This window comes from Octopus bimaculoides, chromosome 5 (genome assembly GCF_046866305.1).
Source record: "Octopus bimaculoides isolate indiv1 chromosome 5, ASM4686630v1, whole genome shotgun sequence".
Taxonomy (NCBI): domain Eukaryota; kingdom Metazoa; phylum Mollusca; class Cephalopoda; order Octopoda; family Octopodidae; genus Octopus; species Octopus bimaculoides.
In genome coordinates, this window is record NC_142932.1 from 68250111 (window position 1) to 68274708 (window position 24598).

A 24598-nucleotide genomic window follows, 5' to 3' on the forward strand; every position below is an offset into this window, starting at 1 on the left:
TAGCTCACAATATTGTGGTGGAGCAGGAACGACAACGGATTGAAGAACTGAAGCGGCGAGCAGCAGACGAGGGCCGTGCTCAGTGGGAAGAACGCAAGCTAAGAGAAGCTAACTGCAAAAGTTTCAACTCTTTAGAGTCAGAAGATTCCAGTATAGCTAGCAGCTGTGAAACACCTTCAGAGAAAGAGACCAGGTAAGAAATCCTATTCATTCCCAAGTTGTCTCTTTTATATTACATTTCCTGGTGTGAAGGCACATGACCTAGAGGCTAGGGTGTCAGACTTACAATCATAAGGTCTTAACTTCAATTATGTGGTGTGTGTTGTGTCCTTGAGCAAGGCTCTTTATTGCATATTGCTCCATCTACTCCACTATAATGAGTAGTGGCCTAATGTTGGAACAGCTCTCCCTCCAGCTGTTACATCATCATCATCATCATCATTGTTTAACGTCCGTTTTCCATGCTGACATGGGTTGGATGGTTCGACTGGGGTCTGGGAAGCCAGGAGGCTGCACCAGGCTCCAATTTGATTTGGCATGGTTTCTACAGCTGGATGCCCTTCCTAATTCCAACCACTCCGAGAGTGTAGTGGGTGCTTTTTACATACCACCGACACGGGCCAGAGGGTGTTGGCATTGACCACGTTTGGATGGTGTTTTTACGTGCCACCGGCACAGGAGCCAGTTGGGGCAAGAAGATTTGCATCGACCACATTTGGATGGTACTTTTTATGTGCTGCTAGCACGGGGAGCCAGTCAGGCAGTGCTGGCATCAACCACAACTACAATTTCTATTTGATTGTGGTTTGATTTGATTTTGATGCTGATGATGTACTTCACTCCATAGGTCTCCTCAAGCACGGTATGTTGCCCTACGATCCAAAGGTACTTTTGAGTGGGCTGGCTATGCGACACTGGCATAGGCTACAGCTGTGATCTTACTTTCCTTGCTGAGTGTTCTAAAATCACAGCACATCTCCAGAGGTTTTGGTCTTTCATCATTGCCTCTGTGAGGCCCAACGTTTGAAGGTCATGCTTCACCACCTCATCCCATGTCTTCCTGGGTCTACCTCTACCACGGGTTCCTTCTACTGTCTAGGAGTGGCACTTCTTCACACAACTCTCCTCATCCATATGCAGCACATGACCATACCAGTGCAGTCACACTGGTATGGTCATGGCTGCGTATGGATGAGGAGCCACATCCAATGCTTCTTATGTCCAACATTTCTCTCAGGGGATAGAGGTTGTCAGGGTATGCAATAGAGTGCATGACCTCATCTTTGCACACAATTTAAATTAAAAATATGGATTGTATTCAAAAAGTGTCTTCGCTTAATGTGTTCTTTGCTTTTAAGGAATGTACATTGTATATAAGAGTGGATTTATAACATTACCTGTTTAGTTTTTATATGCAACCAACTTCTTGCAATCTATCACAAATTTATGATTTCTCTTATTTGCTATAAAACTTTTTGAAGGAATTACAAGATCACTGGAACATTAGAATCCCATGTCTGATATAAAAAGATGATATGATCACAATACTTTGGGTCACAGTTTTCTCAGTCACAGTTGACTTGGGTTTAACCCTGTAGTGTTGGAACCAGATGTATCCAGCCCAAATATTCTACCTGTTTTATGTTCAAACCGGCCAGACGCAACCTCTCACACCTACCCTACAATGTCATTCTGAAAACAAAAAAATCACATCATTGATATCTCAAAGTTACAAGATAATGCATGATTAATTCAAAACAATGTGTATAAATATTACGTTTGACAGAGTAATCTAAATGCTAAAGGATTAAACAACAACAGAAATAATTATATTATCAGATTTATTGTTTTTATCAACTGTGAGATGTCTACGTTGTGATGTTTATGACTAGACACTGTGGAAGTACAACACTGTAGAGCTGAGATTCACAATCTCTTTGACTTTATGGTACACTGGAAATCAAATAACAAATTACTGCCAAATCAATATTTACTTAATTTCATTAATTATGCTTGTGTATAATTATATCTATGCATAGGTATAGGCATGTATGATAGAAGTTCACTTCCCAACCACATGGTTTTGGGTTCAGTCCTATTGGGAGGCACCTGAGCCAATCAAAGCCTTTTGGTAGACAGAAACTTTAAGGAACCCATCTTAGATGTGTGTGTGTGTATATATCTTGACATAATGTGATAGTTGCTGTGTATAAAGCACTGTGTTGGTGCGACGTAGAAAGCATCCAGTACACTCTGTAAAGTGGTTGGCATTAGGAAGGACATCCTGCTATAGAAACCATGCTAAAAAGACAAATGGAGTCTAGTGCAGCTCTCTGGCTTGCCAGCTCCTGTCATACCAGCATGGATAACTGACATCAAATGGTGATGAGGATGATGATAATAAAAGCAACATAAAAATGTAAATGAGCCTCACTGTCATACAAACAATGTCATTTGTTTCCAATTTCTTTAAAAATTTTACTTGAAATGCACGTCAAAATAGATAAGGGTTGGTAATAGGAAGAGCTTCTGGCTGTAAAAGATCTGACCCAGACAAACATGGAAAAGTGGATGTTAAATGATGATGTAAAAATATAATATTTTCCAAGATGCTCAAGGATTAACATGGATTTTTTAATGACTTAAATTACTTTTTTAAAAATCCACATTGCACCTAAATGCATCTTGTGATGCACTGTTTGAGAAACACTGCTGTAGTGATTTAGTCTTTGTAGTGTTGAGTGTAACCATATTGTTATGTCTATATCGAAGGGTCTTCTGAAGATCCTTGTACATGTAGCTAGTGAATGTCTAGGTTTTTGTGTGGATGACATCTACATATGGGAAAATGATAGAACACAAAGTAGTTTTATCTACATGTGTACGTGTTGTTAGAAATAATAGCAAGCAGGTTGGCATTATTGTAGACAAGGAAAAGTTTTCTATTTGAAAAAATTTCCAATTGAAAGACAAACAAAGCTCTAGTAATATTGATGGATGTTGTTTGAATTGAAACTTCATTTATTGGTTGTCATGAAACTCCCTTTATCCTGCAGTACATCATTTAGCTTTATTTGATTATGATTATTAAAATAATGAAATATAGTTCTGAATATTAACAAATTCATTACTGTTTACATGCAACTGATTAAATTACATCACCAAATGTTTAGTTTTAGCTAATCTTCATCTCCAGCTGCAAACACATCTGTGTTGATAACCTCATACAATTAGGTAAAAATTAAAAGAAACCAAAGAAAATGGTTTTGCAATGCAACATGAAACTGTTTAATTCTAGCAGATATTTATAGATTGTTTGAGATTTGTGTAGGTGGTGGTGTGTGTGCATGCTTGTTTGTATTTGTGGGTTTTTTTGCATGCATATGTAGATGTATCCATATCTCGTGTGTGTGCATGTCTGTGCATAACACTCCGTCACTCACTTCCATATATACACACATACTCTTTCTCACACACTCATATACTGAGACCTACACTTTGTCTTTCTCTCTCTCTCACAGAGAAGAGTTAAAGTTTTTCTTTTGCTTTGTTGTTATTGGAGACCATGCTTGTCTGTGCAGTGAAAAGAAAGTAACAAGAAAAAAGACTGAAGAAGAAAGACTAAGAACAAAAACAACAATAATTAAAGCTACAACAACAATTCAGATACTCTGTCTGTCTGTCTGTCTGTCTGTCTGTCTCCCCCCCCCCCCATTAATCTATATCTTTGATCAAAGATTCTATTGTTTAAAATCATGTTGAAGTTACCTGGCTAATATTTCTTTTACTACTGTTGCCACAGTTGCTGCATTCAATGATTCATGTCTGATATTCTCATCACACACACACACACTCTCTATCTCTCTCTCTCTCTCTCTCTCTCTTTCTCTCTCTCTCTCTCTCTCTCTCTCTCTTTCTCTTTCTCACAGAGTTTTAAGTTGTTATTATGATTCCTCAGTGCTTACTCCTTAATGCTTATAAAGAACAAACACATGTATACTCTTTTGGTTTAAACAATACAATAATTATTGTTACAGTCTCTCTGTTAGATTCTTCTTCATTATTATCATAGCCATTTATCTTTTAGGCTGGCAGAGATTCAATACATTGTCTTCAGATTGACATTAACAGTGAGATACACTATAGTATTTTCTGGTTTATTTGTTATCCAGGCTCATCCCTGGATTTGAACTCTGCACTGCATGCTTGTCTATGATACAGTACCTGACTGCTGTTCCTGACAGCAGTGAGCTGTACCACATCACTATATACAGCTAGGCCTTTAGTGACCAAACATAGACTATTACCTGGATATAGCTGATATGATACTATCAGCTAAGTAGGTTGTATGTCACAGATGACCAACACCAAAAGAGATTGAAATAAAAATAATTCAGCAATTTTGAGTGGAGGTGAAAGTCAATTACCTTGACCCCAGTACTTGTCTGGTACTTATTTTATCAACCCTGAATGGGTGAAAGACAAAATCAATCTCAGTGGCATTTGAACACAGAATGTAAAAGGCCAGAAGGAATGCTGCTAAGCATTTTGTTCAGTGCAATAACGATTCTGCCAGGTTACCAATTTATGACATAATAAGAATGAGCTTATTGCATAGTGCTCAGGTACATTACAGCCTGTAGAGTTCAGCATTTTCTTGACAATTTTGTTCCTTTATGTTCATTTAGAAATGAGTAAATACCAAAATTTCAAGTTGAGATATACAGAATGAGATATGTATATATATACAGGAAAAGTTTTTGACCCCCCCCCAAAAAAAAAATCCACCCCAGCAAGTTTTGTCCTATCCATGCAGTTGTTGAAAAGTACACATTAGATAATAATGACAGTGATGATAATATGTATGAGTGTATGTATCATCATCATCATCATTGTTTAACATCAACTTTCCATGCTGGCATAGGTTGGACAGTTTGACATTCCAACTGTCTGTTGTAGCGTAGGTTCTATGGTTGGATGCTCTTTCTAATGCCAACCACTTAATAGGGTTGGCTGAGTACTTTTCACATGCTTCCGGCATTCATGTCTCTACACAGCACTGGCATAAGTGCACTAACACAATACTGGCACAAGTGCTTTTTATGAGGCACCAGTGCCTCAAAGACCATGCCTGTATGTGTAGAAGATAGTGATTTTACTTAGCTTGACATGTCTTATCAAGAAGAGCAAATCACCACATCTCCTGATCCCTTGTCATTTCTTTAGTAAGGCCCAGCATCTGAAGAGCCTTTCTCATCACTTCATCCCATGTTCCTGGGTCTACCCTATCCACAGGTATATGTTTGTGTACTGATCCTGATAAAGTGAAAAATAAAAAGGACTTTTATATATTGTGGGTATAAATTTGGATTTTATTGAAGGTTCATAAATGTTATAAATAATTCCAGGAAGAGGGGGTAACTACAATTAGTTTCAAATTCAAGTGACAGCCCAGGTTATCTTCAGGGAAACAACTGTCACCTGATTACTCCAAAATAGACATCCCATGGAGCCTGAAAATAACCTAGGTTGTCACCTGGGTTTGAAACTAAAAGTAATTGGCCTTCTATACTGATATTGTAATATAATTATGACCTTACAATATGTGTGTGTGTGTGTGTATTCATACAACATCATCATCATTTAATGTCTGTTGTCCATGTTGCCCAAAATGCCACGCAGTGGGACTGAACCCGGAACCATGTTGTTGGTAAGCAAGCTACTTACCACACAGCCACTCCTGCACCTATATATTTATATATATATAATATATTTATATATATATATATATATATATATATATATATATATATATATATATATATATATATATATATATATATATATATATATATAATATATTTATATATATATATATATATATATATATATATATAAAAGGCAGGATGTGTGTGTGTTTGTACGTGAATGCAATTTATGCATGTCCACAAATTAGTACGCATGTCGCTCTCATTTTAGGAGGACATTCGTCATGACCCTAGCTGTATTTTCGTCAACTTATTTTTCCCAAAGGCACTAGGAAATAGCGGTAAAAATTCATTTTCAACCAAAACTTTTAACAATTTTCAAGTCGGAGAAATCTACCATTGTTTAACATTGAGTTAAGTTCCCTTCTAGCGACGAGTAAGTTTTTGTTAAGACTTTTTTTTTTTTTTCATCAAGGTAAAATGTGTTTTGTCGATATACAGGCAACACACACGTATGTACACCTACTGCATACATGTTTTTTGTATGCATGCATGTTCATGTGTGTGTGTGTGTGTGTGTGTGTGTGTGACTGAAGCCATTTACACAGAAATACATACATAACAACTCCTCTCTCTCTCTTTTTGTTTGTGAATCACTCACTAAAAAAATGAAATTTAAAAAAATCTGTTATCACTGTCTCTCTTCACGCACACTAACAAAACAACTTCTCATACACACTACACTTTCTGTGTTGCACACCCCATCAAACACGCATACACACATTGGGTGTGCAACACAGAAAGTGTAGTGTGTATGAGAAGTCGTTTTGTTAGTGTGTGTGGAGAGAGAGAGAGCGATAGATAACAGATTTTTTTTTCCTTTTTTAGTGAGTGATTGACAGGCAAGAAGAGAGAGAGGGTTTGTTATGTATGTATGTGGGAATGGCTTCAATCACACACATGAACATGTATGCATACAAAAAACATGTATGTAATAGGAGTACGTACATACATGTGTGTATGTTGCCCATATATATATATACTTAAGACTTAGTTGTGATCTGAACATAACCACTTCTGACACAGGATCAGGAGCCCTTTTGGGCATTCTGTTTTCCTTGCTGGAAGGGTTCCCAACCCATGGGCAAAGGGGTGTTAGATGATGGGGATGGTTTTTTCAAAGGGCTGGCATTTGCAACCTCTGCCAATCAAACTCCCAACCCATGCGCTCCCATCATGACACTGATTCTGCAGAATTGTGTTGGGTGTGTAAACCAACTTTAATGTATAAATATAGATGTGTTTGAATCAGCAGTGTTGTGTTCGGTTAAGTTCCATTTGGGGTGAAAAATCAATAAACTGATTCCTTATGGGCTTTTCCATTTAACTGGGATAAAAAAAAATAATCGATAAACCAATTCCTTACAGGATTTCCCAATAAAATTGGCTACACCCCATTTTCAACCATAACTTTTACCAATTTTGATGTATTTTGTTCAAACTTGATGCCAGCATTACTTAGGACTCATGGGATCTTTGAATGCTTTAAGTTCTCCAAAAACACAAACAAAAAATATCGATAAACCGATTCCTTATGGGATTTCCCAATGAAGTTGTCTGCAACTCATTTTCAGTCAAAAGTTTACCAATTTCAACAGATTTCGCTCAAATTTGACGTTGATTAGCTTAATAATCTTAACTTAATCTCAGGCAAAACTGGACTATACTGCTAGTATATATAATATATTTATATATCAGGTCATCCTATAAGTTCTGTCTGATTTTACCTTTTGTAAAATTTAATGAAATTTAATGGTATTTTAGAATGTCTAATAGAATTTGTGAAAAATCAATAAACTGATTCCTTATGAGAATTTGTGTACATTTAAACTAATTAAATATTATTTTACAGAATAATAGAATTAAAATTTCTTTGATTAAAACCCTTGCTAACATGGAAGTATCCAAAGGACATTTAAGGTACATAATGCTTTATGAGTACAAAAAAGGAAATGCTGCAGCCGAAGCGACTCAAAATACACTCAGTTTCTGGGAAAGAATGCTTGAATGAGAGAACTTGCAGAAGATGGTTTGCAAAATTCAGAAGTGGAGATTTCAGTCTTGAAGATGAAGATCGAACAGGACTTCCAGATGAGTTTGATGATAAGCTCCTTGAGGCATTACTTGAAGAAAATCCTGCATTATCAGTTCAATAATTGGCAATAAAGCTTAGTTCAAACCATACAACTGTTCATCGTCATCTTGAACAACTTGGAAAGGTTCCTAAACTTGGAAAATGCATGCCTCATGAATTGTCCGAAAGCAACCGCAAGTCCTGAGTTAACATCTGCTCTTCTCTCCATTCTCACGAATTCTTCCTTTGGTAAAAGGGAAAAAGCTCAACCACAACTGAGAAGAGAACTTCATGGAAAAAGTGTTCTTCTCTTTATCTGGTGAGATTGCAAAGGAGTAATTCACTTTGAATTGTTAACACCTATTGCAGCAATCAATGCTCAAGTCTACTGTCAGCAATTAGAGCATTTGAACCAGGTTTTGAAGAAAAAAGAATCTGCTTTAGTGAATCAGAAAGGAGTGATGTTTCATCAGGACAATGCACAACCCCACACTGCAAAGATTACATCACAAAAGATCAAAGAGCTTGATTGGGAAAAAATTCTTCTTCCACCTTATTCTCCTGACCTTGCTCCTTCAGACTACCATTTGTTTCGTAGTTTACTGCATCATTTGGGGGACATAACTTTCGCAAACCAGGAGGAGGTCGAAACTGACATTTTAGAGTTCTTCGCTTTCAAACCAAAAGAGTTTTACATTGATGGGATTAAAAAGCTTGTAAAATAGATGGAAGGAAATCATAGATAATCAGTACATTGATGATTAAATTTCAATTAAATACAACATTTGATCACTTCTTTTCTTTCTTCAAAATTTGAACAGAACTTATGGGATGACCTAATATATATATATAATATATTTATATATATATAATATATATATATACATTTGTGTGTGTGTATATATATATATATATATATATATATATATATATATATATATCAAAATCAAATTCACTGACATAGCCGATGACAACACCACCTGACTGGCATCTGTGCCAGTGGAATGTTAAAAGCACCATCTGAGCATGATCGTTGCCAGGACCGCTAACTGGATCCCGTGCTGGGGGCACATAAAAAGCAACATTTAAGCATGATCATTACCAGTGTCGCGTTACTGGCACATGTAATGCAACATTCGTGCGAGGTTGTTGCCAGAGCCGCTAGACTGGCTCCTGTACAAGTGGCACACAAAAAACACCATTTGAGCATGGCCATCGCCAGTACCACCTGATTGGCCTTCATGCCAGTGGCATGTAAAAGCACCCACTACACTTTCAGGATGGTTGGTGTTAGAAAGGGTATCCAGCTGTAGAAACTCTGCCAGATCAGATTGGAGCCTGGTGCAACCATCTGGTTTGCTAGTCCTCAGTCAAACCGTCCAACCCATGCCAGCATGGAAAGCAGACGTTAAACAATGATGATGATTATATATATATATATATATATATATATATATATATATATATATATAATATAGTGAAGTATATTTGCCACTTAAATGTGGCTGACCCCGAGGGGTGGATGTTACTGTTGCTTTTAGCCCCAGGAGGACATCTCCTCCAGCTGGCTATCGACACACATCTGTGTCCTGTCTGTATATATATATGTATATATATATATATACATATATATATATTCATCATATGTAAACAAACATAAGTTTCTTTTTTAAGTGTTGAAATGTATTGTAGAACAAGTAGAACGATAAATTTTTTTTCCACATGTTAATACTGGTCAGCATATATAAAGGATAAAATCCTTTTAAGAGCAGAAAAATTTGCCGGCAAATTTTTCTGCTCTTAAAAGGATTTTATCCTTTATATATGCTGTTCAGTATTTATGTGTTGAAAAGAAATTTATCTTTCTACTTGTTCAATATATATCCATACATATATAATATATATATATGTGTGTGTGTGTGTATATATTCACATATATATATTTAAGATTAATTTAAACTAACAAGCAAAGTCAGTTGGGCTTTATAATGTCTCCCATCTTTCTGTCTTTCCCTCATACTTTCCACCTCCTCATCATAATCTTCCTGTACCTCCTCCCTGTGTATTCCTTTAACTCTTCTCTCAGTATGCCCCACCACCACTTTGATTGTTGCAGCTCAGTGTTTCCACCATAGCTGCTCTACTACTCTGTCCTTCATGCTTCCAGCCATCCACATCCTGGATAGTTGAAATAGTTGTTCCCAATCTATAAAATAGACTTATTGTTGTAAAATCTTATTAGGACAATGGATATTCATTCTCACACCTTTTGTCCGTGACATTTTTTAGAATATATATAGAAAAGATGTAAGTCTCCTGTCCACCATTTGTTAACCAGTGTTGGTTTGTTTATATCCCTGTAACTTAGAAGTTCAACAAAAGAAGACCTGTAAAATAAGTACTGGGGTTGATTTATTTGACTGAGCCTTTCGAGGTAGTGCCCCAGCATAGGCTTAATGCAACAACTAAAACAAAAGAATAAAAGAATTAATATCACTTTCCTCCTTATTTCTGTGTGTTTTGTAATTCTTATGATCTGTTACTGGTTTTAGTGGTCATACTGGGGTAGCACTTTCAAAAACAATTATTTGAGTTATTAATACTGCTCCTTCTTCTAGAAACGTCAAAACCACCAAATCTCTACCAGAGAAGAAGGTGGGGATATATTGAAACTGATTTAAATGAAGGTGTTAATAAATAATTGATCTGTTTCTATTTATAGTAACAGGTAAACTTTACTGGTTCACTTTCTCTGTTTAATATCAGCCACATGCATGTATGTATATGTTTGTGCATCTTTGTGTATGTATATATTCCATTACACTTCAGCTTCGTTTTCCCCACTATGTTGTCCTCTCTTACTTCTTTCCTCCCTCCCTAATTTGACTACTTCTTCAAGCTCCACTCACCCATCTTATATCTACCATATATACGTGTGTGTGTGTGCATGAGTGCACATTTGTGATTGTATGCATATGCATGTATTTATAGTGCAAGCATGGCTATGTGGTTAAGAAGATTGCTTCTGAAACCCATGGTTTGGGGTTCAGTCTCACTGCGTGGCTGCTGTTGATTGATGTTCTCTATAATAGCCAGGAGTTGACTGGAAAAAGCCCATCTTATGGATGAAGATTATTTCAAAAGTAAAGTAGTAGTGGGCATAACTTTTTTATTAATTTATACAGATCATTCAAACTGTCTGTGTTGGTAGAGTAACTCTTCCACTATATAAAGATACTACTGAATATAGTCTCTATCATCAATGATGCATTTACACCATTGTTAATTCTATCTCACAAGTTCCCTTTGAAAGATGTAGGCAAGCACTGTTGTACCCACTTCACAATCACTTTTACTTTGTGTCATCAAATTGTTGTCCCTGAAGACTGTCCTTCATTGAACTGATGAAGTGAAAGTCAGATGGCACCAGATCCAGGTTGTACTGTGGATGGGGACCTAGTGATCAGCCCAATTTGCTGATTGCCTGACTTGTTGCAAAGATGTGTGTGTTTATGCACTGTAATGGTGAATGTGGATCATTTTCAAATTCTTTTTTGGTCTCTTTCCCCTCTTTAAGATTTTTGAATGTCTCATTATATCACTTTTTAAGTGTACAATTTTGTTTACATTTTTGCAATCACCAACACACCCACCATGACCTTTCTGTGCTGATCCCAGGCTCTTGAAAGTCCTCAATGAAAATTTGTCCAGGCCAGTGGTTCTTAACTGGGGCCCGTATGACCACTAGAGGCTTTGTGGGATTCACTCAAGCAAAATAGTAAATTGGGGTTCCACAGTAGTATTTTAAGGGTCTGTGAAAAAATTTTGCATTTATATGTATTTTTTGCAAGAAACAGCTAAATTTCTTATTTCTTTTTCTAACATTTTACATAGTTCAACATACATAAGTTAATGTGTGAAAAGTAAAATAGGGATTTTGAAAGAAGTATCTATTAAAACTAGTTTTTAAACATTGAATGATTTTGGGAGTTCACCAGAACAAAATAACAATCAAAGGTGAGGGTTGGGCATAGAAATATCTGCCTCAGTAGAGTCTTGACTGACCCCTGCAAGCATGGGTAAGTAGAAGTTAAAACAACAGTGTTGATGATATGTGTGTGTGTGCTTGTGTTGAAGTGTGAAGTGTGTATAAGTATGACTGTGTAAGTGTGTGTACATATATCTAAAGATTGCTTTAAGATACAAGGCATATTTCACAAATATGCCTGTTCAAGGATCATGATAGCATGAAACTATTTGTAGCTCTCTCAGCTGTGTATTTAATTTGACACACATATACACACACTTTTTTATTTCTACCATTTTACTTGTTTCAGTCACTGGACTTCAGTCTTGCTGGGATATTACCTTGAAGAGTTTAGTCAAACAAACCAGTCCCAGTACTTATATATTTTTAAGTTTGGTATTTACTCTACGAGCCTGTTTTTGCCGAACCACTATGTTAGAGGGGACATAAACAAACCAGCATTGGTTGTCAAGCAGTGGGGAGGACAAGTACAAAGACACAAACACATGATTGTATGTACTATGTATCCAGTTGTGAATATCACTCTGCCTCCTTCCAGTTTGGATCTTTCTGCTGGCTCTGGTTTAAAGAACTTGTGTGTTGGACACAATGGAAAGATTTAGAGACAAACATTTTCCTCTAAACCCTTCAACTAAACCTTTCCACTTAGAGCAAATCTACAGGAGAGCCTTCTGTTCTAAGGTAGGGGATGATAATGAACATGGCAGCCCAGATGACTGGGCCTGTTGTCATGTTTGGGCTTTTTGATTTGGGAATGATAGTTGTGAAGACATTTACTCTAGGTGTTCAGGACCATCTCTGTGGGAGACCTTGAGTAATGATTTTTATGTAGTGGCCCTGCATCTCTGTGCTTTGTGTACCATCTTCTCAGTTTTCTCATTCATTTAATTTCTATGTTAATCTCACCCCACCTTATTTTTTGAAACCAGTCCCTCTATAGTCTTTTATCCATTGTCTTTTTGGTAATAAAATTTTATTATTACTATTATTATTATAACTGGAAAGCTGGCAGAATCACACTAGTTGAAATTCTCAGCAACATTTCTTCCAAATTTACATTTGAAGTTCAAATACTGCAAAGGCGGACTTTGTCATTCATTCTTTAGTGGTCAGTAAAATAAGTACCAGTTGAGCACTGAGATCAACGTAATCAACTAATTCCCTACCCCTAAAAGATTTGCTGGCCATGTGCCAAAATTTAAAACGATTATTAATGATGATGATAATAGTAATAAAAACAACAATAATGCTTTCAAATTTTGGTACAAAGCCAGCAACTTGGAGAGAAGGATGTAAGTCATTTACATTGACCCTCAGTATTCAACTGGTACTTATGTTATTGATCCCAAAAGGATGAAAGGCAAAGTCAACTTCAGCATAATTTGACCTCAAAATAACAATAATAATAATAATGATCCATCTCTCTTTATCCCTCTATATATGTGTGTGTGTGTGTGTATTTATACACACACATACACACTTCGACTTTCTCTTCTCATTATATTCTTTCTTCATATCTACTCATCTCTCCTTCTCCCTCTCTCTATCACCCTCTTCACACTCATGTTTCTTTATGTCTCTTTAATTCTGTTCCTATCCCCATCACACACACTTCCCTCTCTCTCTCTCTCTCCACAAACACTTCTCTCTTTTTCTCTCTCTTTCTCTCCCCACAAACACTTCTCTCTCTTTCTCTCTCTCTCTCTCCACAAACACTTCTCTCACACCCACACACCCCTGCCTTTCCCTCCCAATGGAATCATCCACTGCTACTGCCTGTATCAATCAATAGACAACACCTCCAATAGCTCAGTCATCAACATACACCAGCTTCTCTTTGGCACCAACACATACACATCTCTATACACACAAACACATGCTTGTATATACACATATATGTATATACACACTGGCAAACATTGAGCTAACATATACACCTGCACAAAGGTGCATATAAACCATACATATACATAAACACACATACACAGCTCTATACATACACACACTTATATACACACTTCTTCTGTATATACATACATTTCACACACACACACACACACACACACACACATAGAATCAACATCTATCAGTATTTAACATCTTTAAGCTACCTGGGTGGATGTACCTGTCATCAGTGATATTTACCAATTCCTGTCTTAAAGTGAACCAGCTGCCCCCAACTTCACTGCTGTGCCTTGGATTACTACTACTACCACCACCATCAGTGTATCCTCTGTCTTTCACTATAAACATACACTTACGCATAATCTCACATACGTACACACACACACACTCACACACACACTGGTACATAGTTACACACGTACACACGTTGGATTTTACTTAAATTTTTGGGGAAAAAAAATATAATTGGAGAATTGTTATTTCTAACTTCACGTTTTTGTTTGTATTTTTGAAATATTTACAAATGTGTGTATGTGAGTTGACATCAAACTTTATTTAGGCAAATCCCCCTCACCCACCACTACCAATGTAACTTTCCAGAAGATAAACTACTACATATCTCTTCACTTTGTTGTTTTTGTTGTTGTTGTTGTTGTGGTTGTCATCATCATCATCACCATTGCCACTGTTTTTCTGCTTTTGTATTGAATATGCCAACAAACTTCCACCAAGCCAATAATACTCTCTTTGACCAAATTCTGAGTATTTCTATCAAACAAATCTCCACTCCTGAATTTTATGTCAACACTGATGTGCCTAAATTATTTTTATTTCAGTCGATTATTCTCCTAACGTATCTGTAATGGTACTTTTTCTGTCTTTCAAATTATAGCTCTATATTTCTCTTACTTGTATTTATAATTTCATAGGGTAAATTGTCTAGTTGCATGTGTAAAGACTTTACACGCACACATTTATATGTATGTATATTTAGACTATCAGTAAAATGAAAAATGTAATTAGCCATCTAACAAAGAAAATAAGGGAAAAACAGCAGTTCATACAAATCATTTCTTAGCATTTCTCTGTTGCTCTCTATTTATATACTTATTTTGTTATCTGTCTGTCAGTTTATCTCTATCTTTCTCCCTCCGCTCCAACTCTCCCTCTCTCTCTCTCTCTCTCTCTCTCTCTCTCTCTCCATACTTTCAACATAGTTTACCTCCAATAGCCCTAATCTTCCACTTTAGGCCACCTCCACAGTTGGTACAAACAAACTAAAACTTCTTCCTTGCAGTGTTCCAAAAACCTTCCATGTCTGATTATCTTCCCTCCACAAACAACATCAGCAACATTTTAAAATTTCCATCAACAACTTCCTCAAACTCTTCTCACTGTTTCCTGGGAGCCATTTATACAAAATATTTCCTTTTTTGTCTTCAACTTCAAAAACTGAAGCCATTTTCTTTTTGTTTTATTTTCAAGTTTGTTTTTCTTTTCTCACACCAGTATCTACCTGTGAGTAGGTGTATATATGAGTGACCGTGTGTGTATGTATATATATATATATGTGTGTGTGTGTGTGAGAGAGAGCGAGAGTAATTGTGTGTGTGTGTGTGTGTATTTATAGATGTCTTTTACAGCTGCTGCACAATACAATCTACAACATGCACCTTTATTTTCTTCCGTCTCACCTGTATTTGTCAACTGCAGTGATGCTACACTACAAACACCTAACACACTACATCTCTTTCTAAATATGGTATTACTACATTTACTGTTTCCCTTCATCTTGGTTTGTCTCTTCTTTCTCTCTTCATATATTCACATAGATTACTACATTAGAAAGAAGCTTCAACATTAACTTTGACAGAAATTTTAATAAAAAGAACTATAATAATCATTATTTTTTATTAATATTATTATTATTATTATTATTATTATTATTATTATTATTATTATTATTATTATTATTAACATTATTATTATTATTATTATTATTATTATTATTATTATTAAAATGTTTTATTATTGCTGTAGTTCATCAAAATGTCCCCTTTTTCTTCCTCCAAAAACCCTAAATTACACACGTCTCAAACTTCAGAACCACTGTTGTTATGTTGTTATGTTTTATCTTTATAAACAATAATTAAAGCTTTTGATACCAGTTTTCCTGTCTTTATAAATAACTCTTAAGGATTCGTAACTATATTAAAACAAATATTTTGTAATCGGTATTGCTGCTGTTCTTATTGCTATTTTGTATTAATTTTGTTGCTGTTATGCAGTGACAGAACAACACTGAATTGAATTTTAGGATCAAAATATGTCTTCAGTTTTATATGGAAGTCACTTTGCTTCTCTCTGTCTATCTTGTTAACTTGTGAGGATTCTGTTAACCTGCCACTAGTTTGTTAACTTTTTATATATATATATATATATATATATATATATATATATATACATACACACACAAACACAGACATTTTTATATACACATGCAGGTATATAGACTGACACTTATTCCACTTTCTCAACTTCTGAAACACATCACTGTTCAGTATTTACTAAAGTCAAAATTGAATAAAAGAAAAAAAGAACCTTATATATATATATATATATATATCCGAAATCACTAACTTTGTGAAAACTGAGCTGAACAAAATTTTTTTATATACACAGCAATATAACTTTATACCCAGCATTGCGTTACATCTAGTAAGTATTCTTAATCCAGTAACAACTACCATCATCAATTGCACTCTCAACAGGAGCAGCAATAGTAAATGATGCGATATTTGTTTACACCAATATTATTAGTGTAAGTATTAGTATTTCATCAGTGTACTACCTACTATTGAACTAGATGTATCCCCAACCTTACTAGGGTTAGTCTGTGAAAAGTTGTCTTTTAAAGTGTGTGTGCATATGTGTGTTCTATTCTAGTTGTTCTCAATAACCAATTCTAATTCCTCTACTCTCTATCTGATAAACAGTTTCTACTGTATAGGTATACATAGAGAGAGAGAAAGGTAAATGAATAGATAGATAAGATACAGTCAGGTAAATGGATAGACATTGGCAGATAGATAGATAGATAGATAGACACTGGAGATATTCCACAGTTATGTGGTTGTAGTGCTGATATCAGAAATGTTTTTCTAGTGCTGAAATTGTTGAAGTTTTCTCATTAAATGGATGCGACAATCTCCAAGGTAACCCACAAGGGGATGGTCACAAGTATTTACCTGCTGTGTATTCTATAATTACACCTGAATTATTATTATTTTATCCTCCTCTTCCTATCTGAAGTGGTTACTGTTTTCTTTCTACTTTATCATCAGCAAACTGACTTTTCCTTGCCAAATTACTTGCTACTGAAATGAAAATCTTGTCAACCACTCTTCCTACTCGCTTCTCACTCACATATTGTTACCAGCAAAGAGCTTCTATGTGCTAGAAATAACAGACAAACTTTCTCAAATCATATCCTAGCATTTTAAGAAAGGAAGGATACATTAGATAAGGTAATCCCTGGAAGTTTTTTGGTGCTGACTTGTAGCTAAATAGAGGTCAGTTAAATCAACTAAAACCTGTTAGTTCTTGGTCATGTTTATTTCCCCTGAAAAAAGAAATAAAAAGTATTTAATGAAATATTGATCACTTTCAACTTTTTATTTTTTTAAGTGGAATTTATTGCATTTAGTTAGTTAATAAGATAATTTTATTGTTGTTATCATTATTACACCCATCCCTGAAATTGCTGGCCTTGTGCCAGAATTTGAAACCATTATTACCTCCACCTTAACGTAGTATTGTTTTCAGTCACATTTGTGTGTTTGTCTCTGGACAAGATATCTCAAGAACTGCTGGATGGATTTGGATGAAACTTTCAGAGATGTTTGGCTTCATGACTGGCACAAACTGATTAGATTTTGGGATCAATCTAGTACCGGACAAAGATACTGGATTATTTTTCCGGATTTTTTTACTTAATTTTTGCGAGCGGTCAGGTTCATTTTTAGTATTCTCCTTTGTGAGAGCAGGTGAGTTTATTTCAAATATTCTTATTTTAAAAATCATCTCCGGCTAATCGTTGAAAGGACATTGGTGTTGTCTTGGTGAAGGTTTGTGCTCTCTGAGTGCTCTTGTTGTTATTATTATTATCAGTAGTAGTAGTAGTTTATTTTATTCTCCTTGTAACTATTCTAAAGATGATTAGACTTTGACTTGAAATTCCCAGTAATTCTTTGATATTAGTTTTAAGGCAAGAAACCTTATTTATTTACACAAAATATTTCTTAATTTTGTATTTTTGCCTTCTTTCTAGCATAATTTGTTTAAAATAACATAAAAGAAATAGCAAAACCATAGGAAACCCCTTCTATAGCTCTTATCATTTTATAGAATAATTATTTGCTAGAATTCCAGAACTATCTCCTTCAAGCTGTGACACTTCCTGCTGATATTCTAAGATTTGGTTCTTTTCTGTTTTAATAACAAAACCTCTGATAGTGGTGGTGGTGGTGTTGTTTTAAAGAATATTCTACATTTCTTAGACTACTGCAGGAATAGGAAATACTGCTAGTTATATATTATGTAATACTGGCTATTAACCACACATATATGAAATACTAATATTTAACTTATATATATATATATATATATATGTGTGTGTGTGTGTGTGTGTGTGTGTGTGTATGTATGTATATATTAAATACTAATCTTTTACTACACACACACACACACACACACACACAGAGTACCTTATGAAACAAAGACTGAATCACAAAAACAAGGGAGATAATCTTTGAGAGACCTTGAGTCTGACTGTGTCAGTTAACATACTTTTGTGATATATATCTCTCTGTTTTTATTTAATTATAATATCCACCTTCACATCTTTTCTCACCTATAAATATTCCACACCTCTACTTTATAACACACCTGTGCTTTATGTTATCCATCACCAACAACAACTAGTGTTTACTGTTATTCTATTCTGTTTGTAAGTGATCTTATTTCCTTCTTATTCTATTCAACCACCTCACTACGCATTTTATATCACTGATAAATAATATATTTTGTTATTCTTTCTTCTTTAAGTTAGATATAGTACTTCAATCTATTTGAAGATGTTTATTGAATAGAAAATAATTAACTATGAGTTGGCAGGTTTGGACCACACATATCAGTTGATGAGGTTGTTATGTACATATGGTTTTGTATTTGTTAATTTTAAAATAGTTCATTATATTATTACTACATAAATGATTGATGTTAAGAGAATAAAAGGTTATTGAAGACATTGTATTACTATCTGATACAATACTGAGCTGCTTTGTTTCACTGTTCAATTGACCTCAGAAAACTAGAGCAGAATTTGAACCACAGCTCACAGTTGAATTTATCTTCCTGAAGATCAGTGCAACTTGTGTATTTCATCATTATATCATTCAACATTGCCCCCGTTTAACAAGATCTGCCATTAATGTCCTGTCAGCCAACCTTTGCATGTGGACAATGTGTGTGTCTTCATTTCCTGTGGTGGACAAGACCCTGCCCTATCCGGATATGTGTTTAGAAGAGAAATTAATGTAGGAAAATTTAAACTGGTTCACTACAACATTGAGCTAGTTAATCATGGAACAACAATAACCACAACTTGTGAGACCAGGAAGGGAAGCTTGTTTGAGTTAAATAAATCATTTTCCCATGCAGTACTCTATTTCATTAATTAGGGATTAATAACTTTTTAATTCAGGAAACTATATTGCAAATAACAAAGAAAAGAAGTAAAAAAGAATAGAAAAATCTAGACTTTTATAATTTTGTTATAATTACTTTTGTAATGACATCAAACAGACATGTCCGGACTAATTTTCTTGAGTTTTTCTTCCTGCTGCTATAGTACTTGTATATGATCCACTACTATATCTGCTGCTACTACTGCTATTACTACAACATTGCTATTAAGCTCTTAAAGTGGCATTTAGTCTATCAACTTGCTGTACATAATCCTCTAGGCTCTACCTCAATTGTCTCTCTTCTGGTGCAATCAGACATTTTACAGACAGGAAATAATTTAACATGTCGTGTGTTTTTCACAACCATTAAACAAGTTTATATCATTCACAATATCATCTTTGATCATTTTGGTTATATATCCTCCACAACCTATTTTGTAAATCCTAATTTTTTGTAAATCCTAACTTTTTGTAAATCCTAACGTTGAAAGTCAAAATCTAAACTGACAATTTTTTCTTGTCTTTTTTAATTATGACAATAAAAGAAATTTTTTTCCTTGACAATCAAAATCAATATTTCTGACACTTAAGAACCCTTTCAAAAACTTCGAAATAATTATTGTTGTTGTTCTGTGCTTCCGTTATTTTGGTTGGGCAAACTGTCTTCTTAGAATCCAACTATTCACTCAGCTTATTTAACTCTCTCGTTTCAGTGTTGCTTCAACTGTTTCTAGTTCCCTGTCCTTTTTACTTAAAGTTAATATTGTTCCTATCTATACCATTCTGTTCTGCACCTTGTTCTAAAACTACCTCCTTGAGTAACATTGTTTTGATACCTTGATGTTTTTGAAGTACGTCAAGGCCCTACAACTGTTATGTATCATAGATTCATAAACTTATTACATTATACTTGTTATTGTTGCTTATGTCTAATTGAAATCAATTTGTAAATTTAAACAGTCTCAAACTCTATTTCCATAGATATATTTCAATATTTATAACAATTCAATGAAAACAGTTCTTTTCTAAAATAATGTCAATATTATGCATATTTGTTATAATTATTGTTACCTATTTTATTTTGTAATCAAATTAAAACCTCATATATTGGTTTTTGCTTTGCTGTGTTAACCGAAGTCTTACCTCAACCATTGTTGACATGAAAAATTCAATTTTTGTATTACCCATTCTTTGTTTAAGCTCTTTCTCAAACAACTGTCAATGGTATTTTGATTAATTTGTATTTGATGTTCATATTATAAACCCTCCTTATTTCATTACTCTTCTAAATTTCCTTTGTCCAAAATCTAATATTCTTTCACACATGACAGCCGAAATTGCTCCCTTCCATTTTATTTGCATGGTTGTGTTTTACAGAGCTTTCTAGATTTAATACCCTCAGTTAATCAGAAAACCTGATCCCAATGTATTTATATACACATGAAACAGGGAAACTTGGATAAGGGGGAATGCAAAAAACAAGATTTAACAAGTCACCTAAAACTTTTGAATTAATTTTTCTTTTTTATTAATCTATTATATTAATATCAAAAATAGCAAGTTTTCCTCTAAATTACAATTGATTTCCCACATTGAATAATTCATAGTATTAAACTCCACTTTCACTTTACCAACTGTTTTGGGAATTTCATTTTGAGCACTTAGGTTAAATGATTAAGTTTCTTATCTATTGTTACATTATTCTAACAAGCAATCAATTTCTTGTTTATTAATATCATGTTTGTATCTTGTATAGGATAAGGGGCATGGAACAGATCATATATAGTTCCATTTATAAACTTGTGGCTCTTTAATATTAACCAGCAAATACCCTTGTTCTATAGTGATAAAAGATTCCTAATTCTACTAGAAATACATTCCCAATTTTCTGATTGATTTGACCTCCCAAACTAAAGAATTTAATTGTTATGTTAGTACTAAAAGAAAACAGAAAATAGAGGGGACTGGGTCATTAGTCTAGTTGTAATTATTATCTTGGTGATTTGGCTTTCTACATATAATTTGGCAGTTATTTAGTAATTTTAGGCTTTAGTTGAAGTCAGCTTTTAGTGTGGCTATAATCACTAAGATGTTCCCTGGGAAAAAAAAAATTAGCTTCCATATTTTACCAGAACATGTACACAATGTTACATCACTCAGTAAATAATGACTTTTGACTGTCAACAAGCAAACCTCTGCAATACTAAGCCAAAATCTTTTTCAAATTACACCTTACAGCCTTTTAAAAAAGGACACATTGACTATATAATCCAACATATACTGGATCTTTGAAAAAATGACATGATCAGGGTTTACCCGTAGTTAAACAATAAATTTTGATATAAATGAGGCCATGTCTGTAAATTCTTATTATTATGTTTCTCCATATATATCCCTCCTGTTATACTGATTTTACTTATCTGAATTTCTCTTCTGAATTAATTTTGTGCACACACACTTTCACCCATCCAAGTATCTTTTAATTACACTTCTATGTATGTATGTATGTTTATATACACATCTAACACCTACATACCTAACACATACACACCATTCTCTGTTGCCAACTCAAGGACACATAACAAAACCATGTTTTTGTTTTATCTGCCAATATGAACTATTTGAGAAATCTTTTCTTGCTAAGAACCAAGATTATCCTGTAATCTCCACACTCCTCTTACATATCATGGGAAACATGGAAACCTGAGAATTTACTGCAATCCTTCAGGGATTATTCAATTGATTATCTGATAGTTTTACTTGTCTGACTTCATGAAGAACAAATCACATTTTCATGTGATTATTTAGAAATGGACTTGCAAAAGTAATTTCTTGTGAAAAAAAAGAAAATATATTTTTGTGTGTGTAAATATCCATAAATAGTCCCATTCTCTATCTGCAAAGATGGACTGATAAATGTTGACACGTTGGAGTTAACATGGCTACAGATCCACTTAACATGGCAGGACGTAACGGAATTGTAGTCCCATCAACTAGTACTAGACAAGCAATTGCTAAAAGCTTTCAGCTGGAATATTGTTGGTTCTGTGGCCGCCCTATGGACTTCTTTAGGTGAGTATTTTCACCAAAAACAAATACAAAAAGAATTGTTTTTATTTGATTAAATTTTTCTAGTTTCATATTCAATACTTTCAAGTATGTGATGTCTGTATTGATGTTGAATACTTTGAGTTATATATATATATATATATATATATATATATATATATATATATATATATATATTGATAAATTAAAGTGCCAGTAAAATACTGGGGTTTATCCTCCACTGATCCTCCACCTTCTCTCATTGCATTGTGCTAATGTTTGCTATTAAATGTTTGCAATGTTGATTATGCTGATATGGGAAATATGTCTGCAAAACTTGTTTATTCTTTAACTGGTTTTAGTCATTAGACGGTGACCAGGCTGAAGCAGTGCCTTCAAGGGTATAAGTTGATTATATCAACTCCGGCCTTGATGGAGGGCACAAAGCAAAGTCCATCTTGTGTAAGGTAGGTGAGGATACAAATCAGTTCTTATTTTGAGTTACTTCTGAGACAGATCAGCAACCACAACTCGCTCTTAAGTTCCATGTTTTTGCATGGTTTCTGGATGCCATTCCTTTCATCAACCCTTTCATGGTTAGCTAGAGGAATGGTACTAAGAGTATTTTATTCTGGCACCAACACTTAAGGAGTTGTCATATCTGCAGCAGGACTAAAGAATCTTCTCCACCCTACATTGTCTCTGTTCATTTGTTAAACTCCTCTATTGGGCATCTGATCAACAAATTAATAAATTTTGTTATATATTTCCATTTAGGCCATCGTTAATATTTTTTCAGTGTATTTTTACAGCTAATATAGACTTTGTCATGTTTCTTCAATGTTTTTTTTTTTTTGTTAATAATTTTACTGATAAACCAGGTATTCTTTGTACAATCTTAACTAATATGTTTAAGATGTTTTTTATCTGAATATCTCACAGATATTGTCATGATATCATTTTCTTATTATTTTCTCATTCTATTTTCATCACACATCTATGTCTTATGTGTTCCCACTATTTTCTATCTACTTTCCTAATAGTTTACCTTATCTCTCCACTTTCTTCTCATTGAGTAAACTGTCTAGCACTTAGACATACAATCAGTGTCTAAGTTCTAATCACCCATAAAAGGAGAGAAGGTTACCAAAAGCCATCATTGCAGTTGTTTGCCCTGCTATAGAAAAAGCAGCCAGAATCTCTCTCAAATAACATTCTGCCAAAAAGATGAACACATTGGATAATGTAGTTTTAGATACACTGTTGTAACCCATTCATACATAGTGTCCCAAAAGCAGGACAATTTGGAAATTATATTTTATGCATTAATGGGTTGAGCAAGAGGAGATGGTCACATGTGATTGAAGATTTACTTCATTAACTTGGGGCCACACATTAACTATATTAGATCCAGCCAGCAAAAGAAATTCTACATGATGGTGTGACCTGTTAGAAATAACAGCCAAATATTCCTCAAAGCATACCCTATCCATCCTATGAAGACATTGGATAAAGTGGTCCTTATACACTTTTTACTCTCTTCATGAACCATGCCTACAGGTGTCATAGACTAGGGACCTCCATGCCCCCCTGTTCTTCGCATAGCAGTTTATTGGGCTAGTTTTTCTTTAGCCAGGTGGTAAGACTATCAAGTAGCTTCTCTCATTATTTTCCCTAACAACTTCTTTTCAGTTTCCCTGTTGTCACCTTCTTGTCATCTCATATAGTGTTTGTCCAATGAACTGAGACAATTCTCTCCTGTTTATGTTGTTAAGAAACTTTCTGATGGTCTTTGCTCATCTGAGGACCTCAATGATTGTCACCCCTTGTACATAGTCATCTTGAACATTCATCAAAGGTACCACATCGCTGCAGCATTGGTAAGCTTTCATTCTTGTCAATGTTCCAGGTCTCACAACCATCTGTGAGAATGGGTTCTATGTATGCATCTAAGACTCTTTTCACTGTTATTGATAACCATTTATATGACATTATATATTTGATACCG

General features: G+C 34.6%; 1 protein-coding gene across 29 annotated transcripts in view; it reads left to right on the top strand.

Annotated features, from left to right (window-relative positions):
* LOC106869304 (pleckstrin homology-like domain family B member 2) overlaps window positions 1–24598 on the top strand; it is a 458421-nt gene that overhangs the window by 407501 nt on the left and 26322 nt on the right. For all 29 annotated transcript variants that reach the window (XM_089352366.1, XM_089352371.1, XM_089352379.1 and 26 more), the window contains one exon: window positions 4–193. In XM_089352366.1, the coding sequence (XP_089208492.1) occupies window positions 4–193 (190 nt within the window). The remainder of the gene's footprint in view (window positions 1–3; window positions 194–24598) is intronic.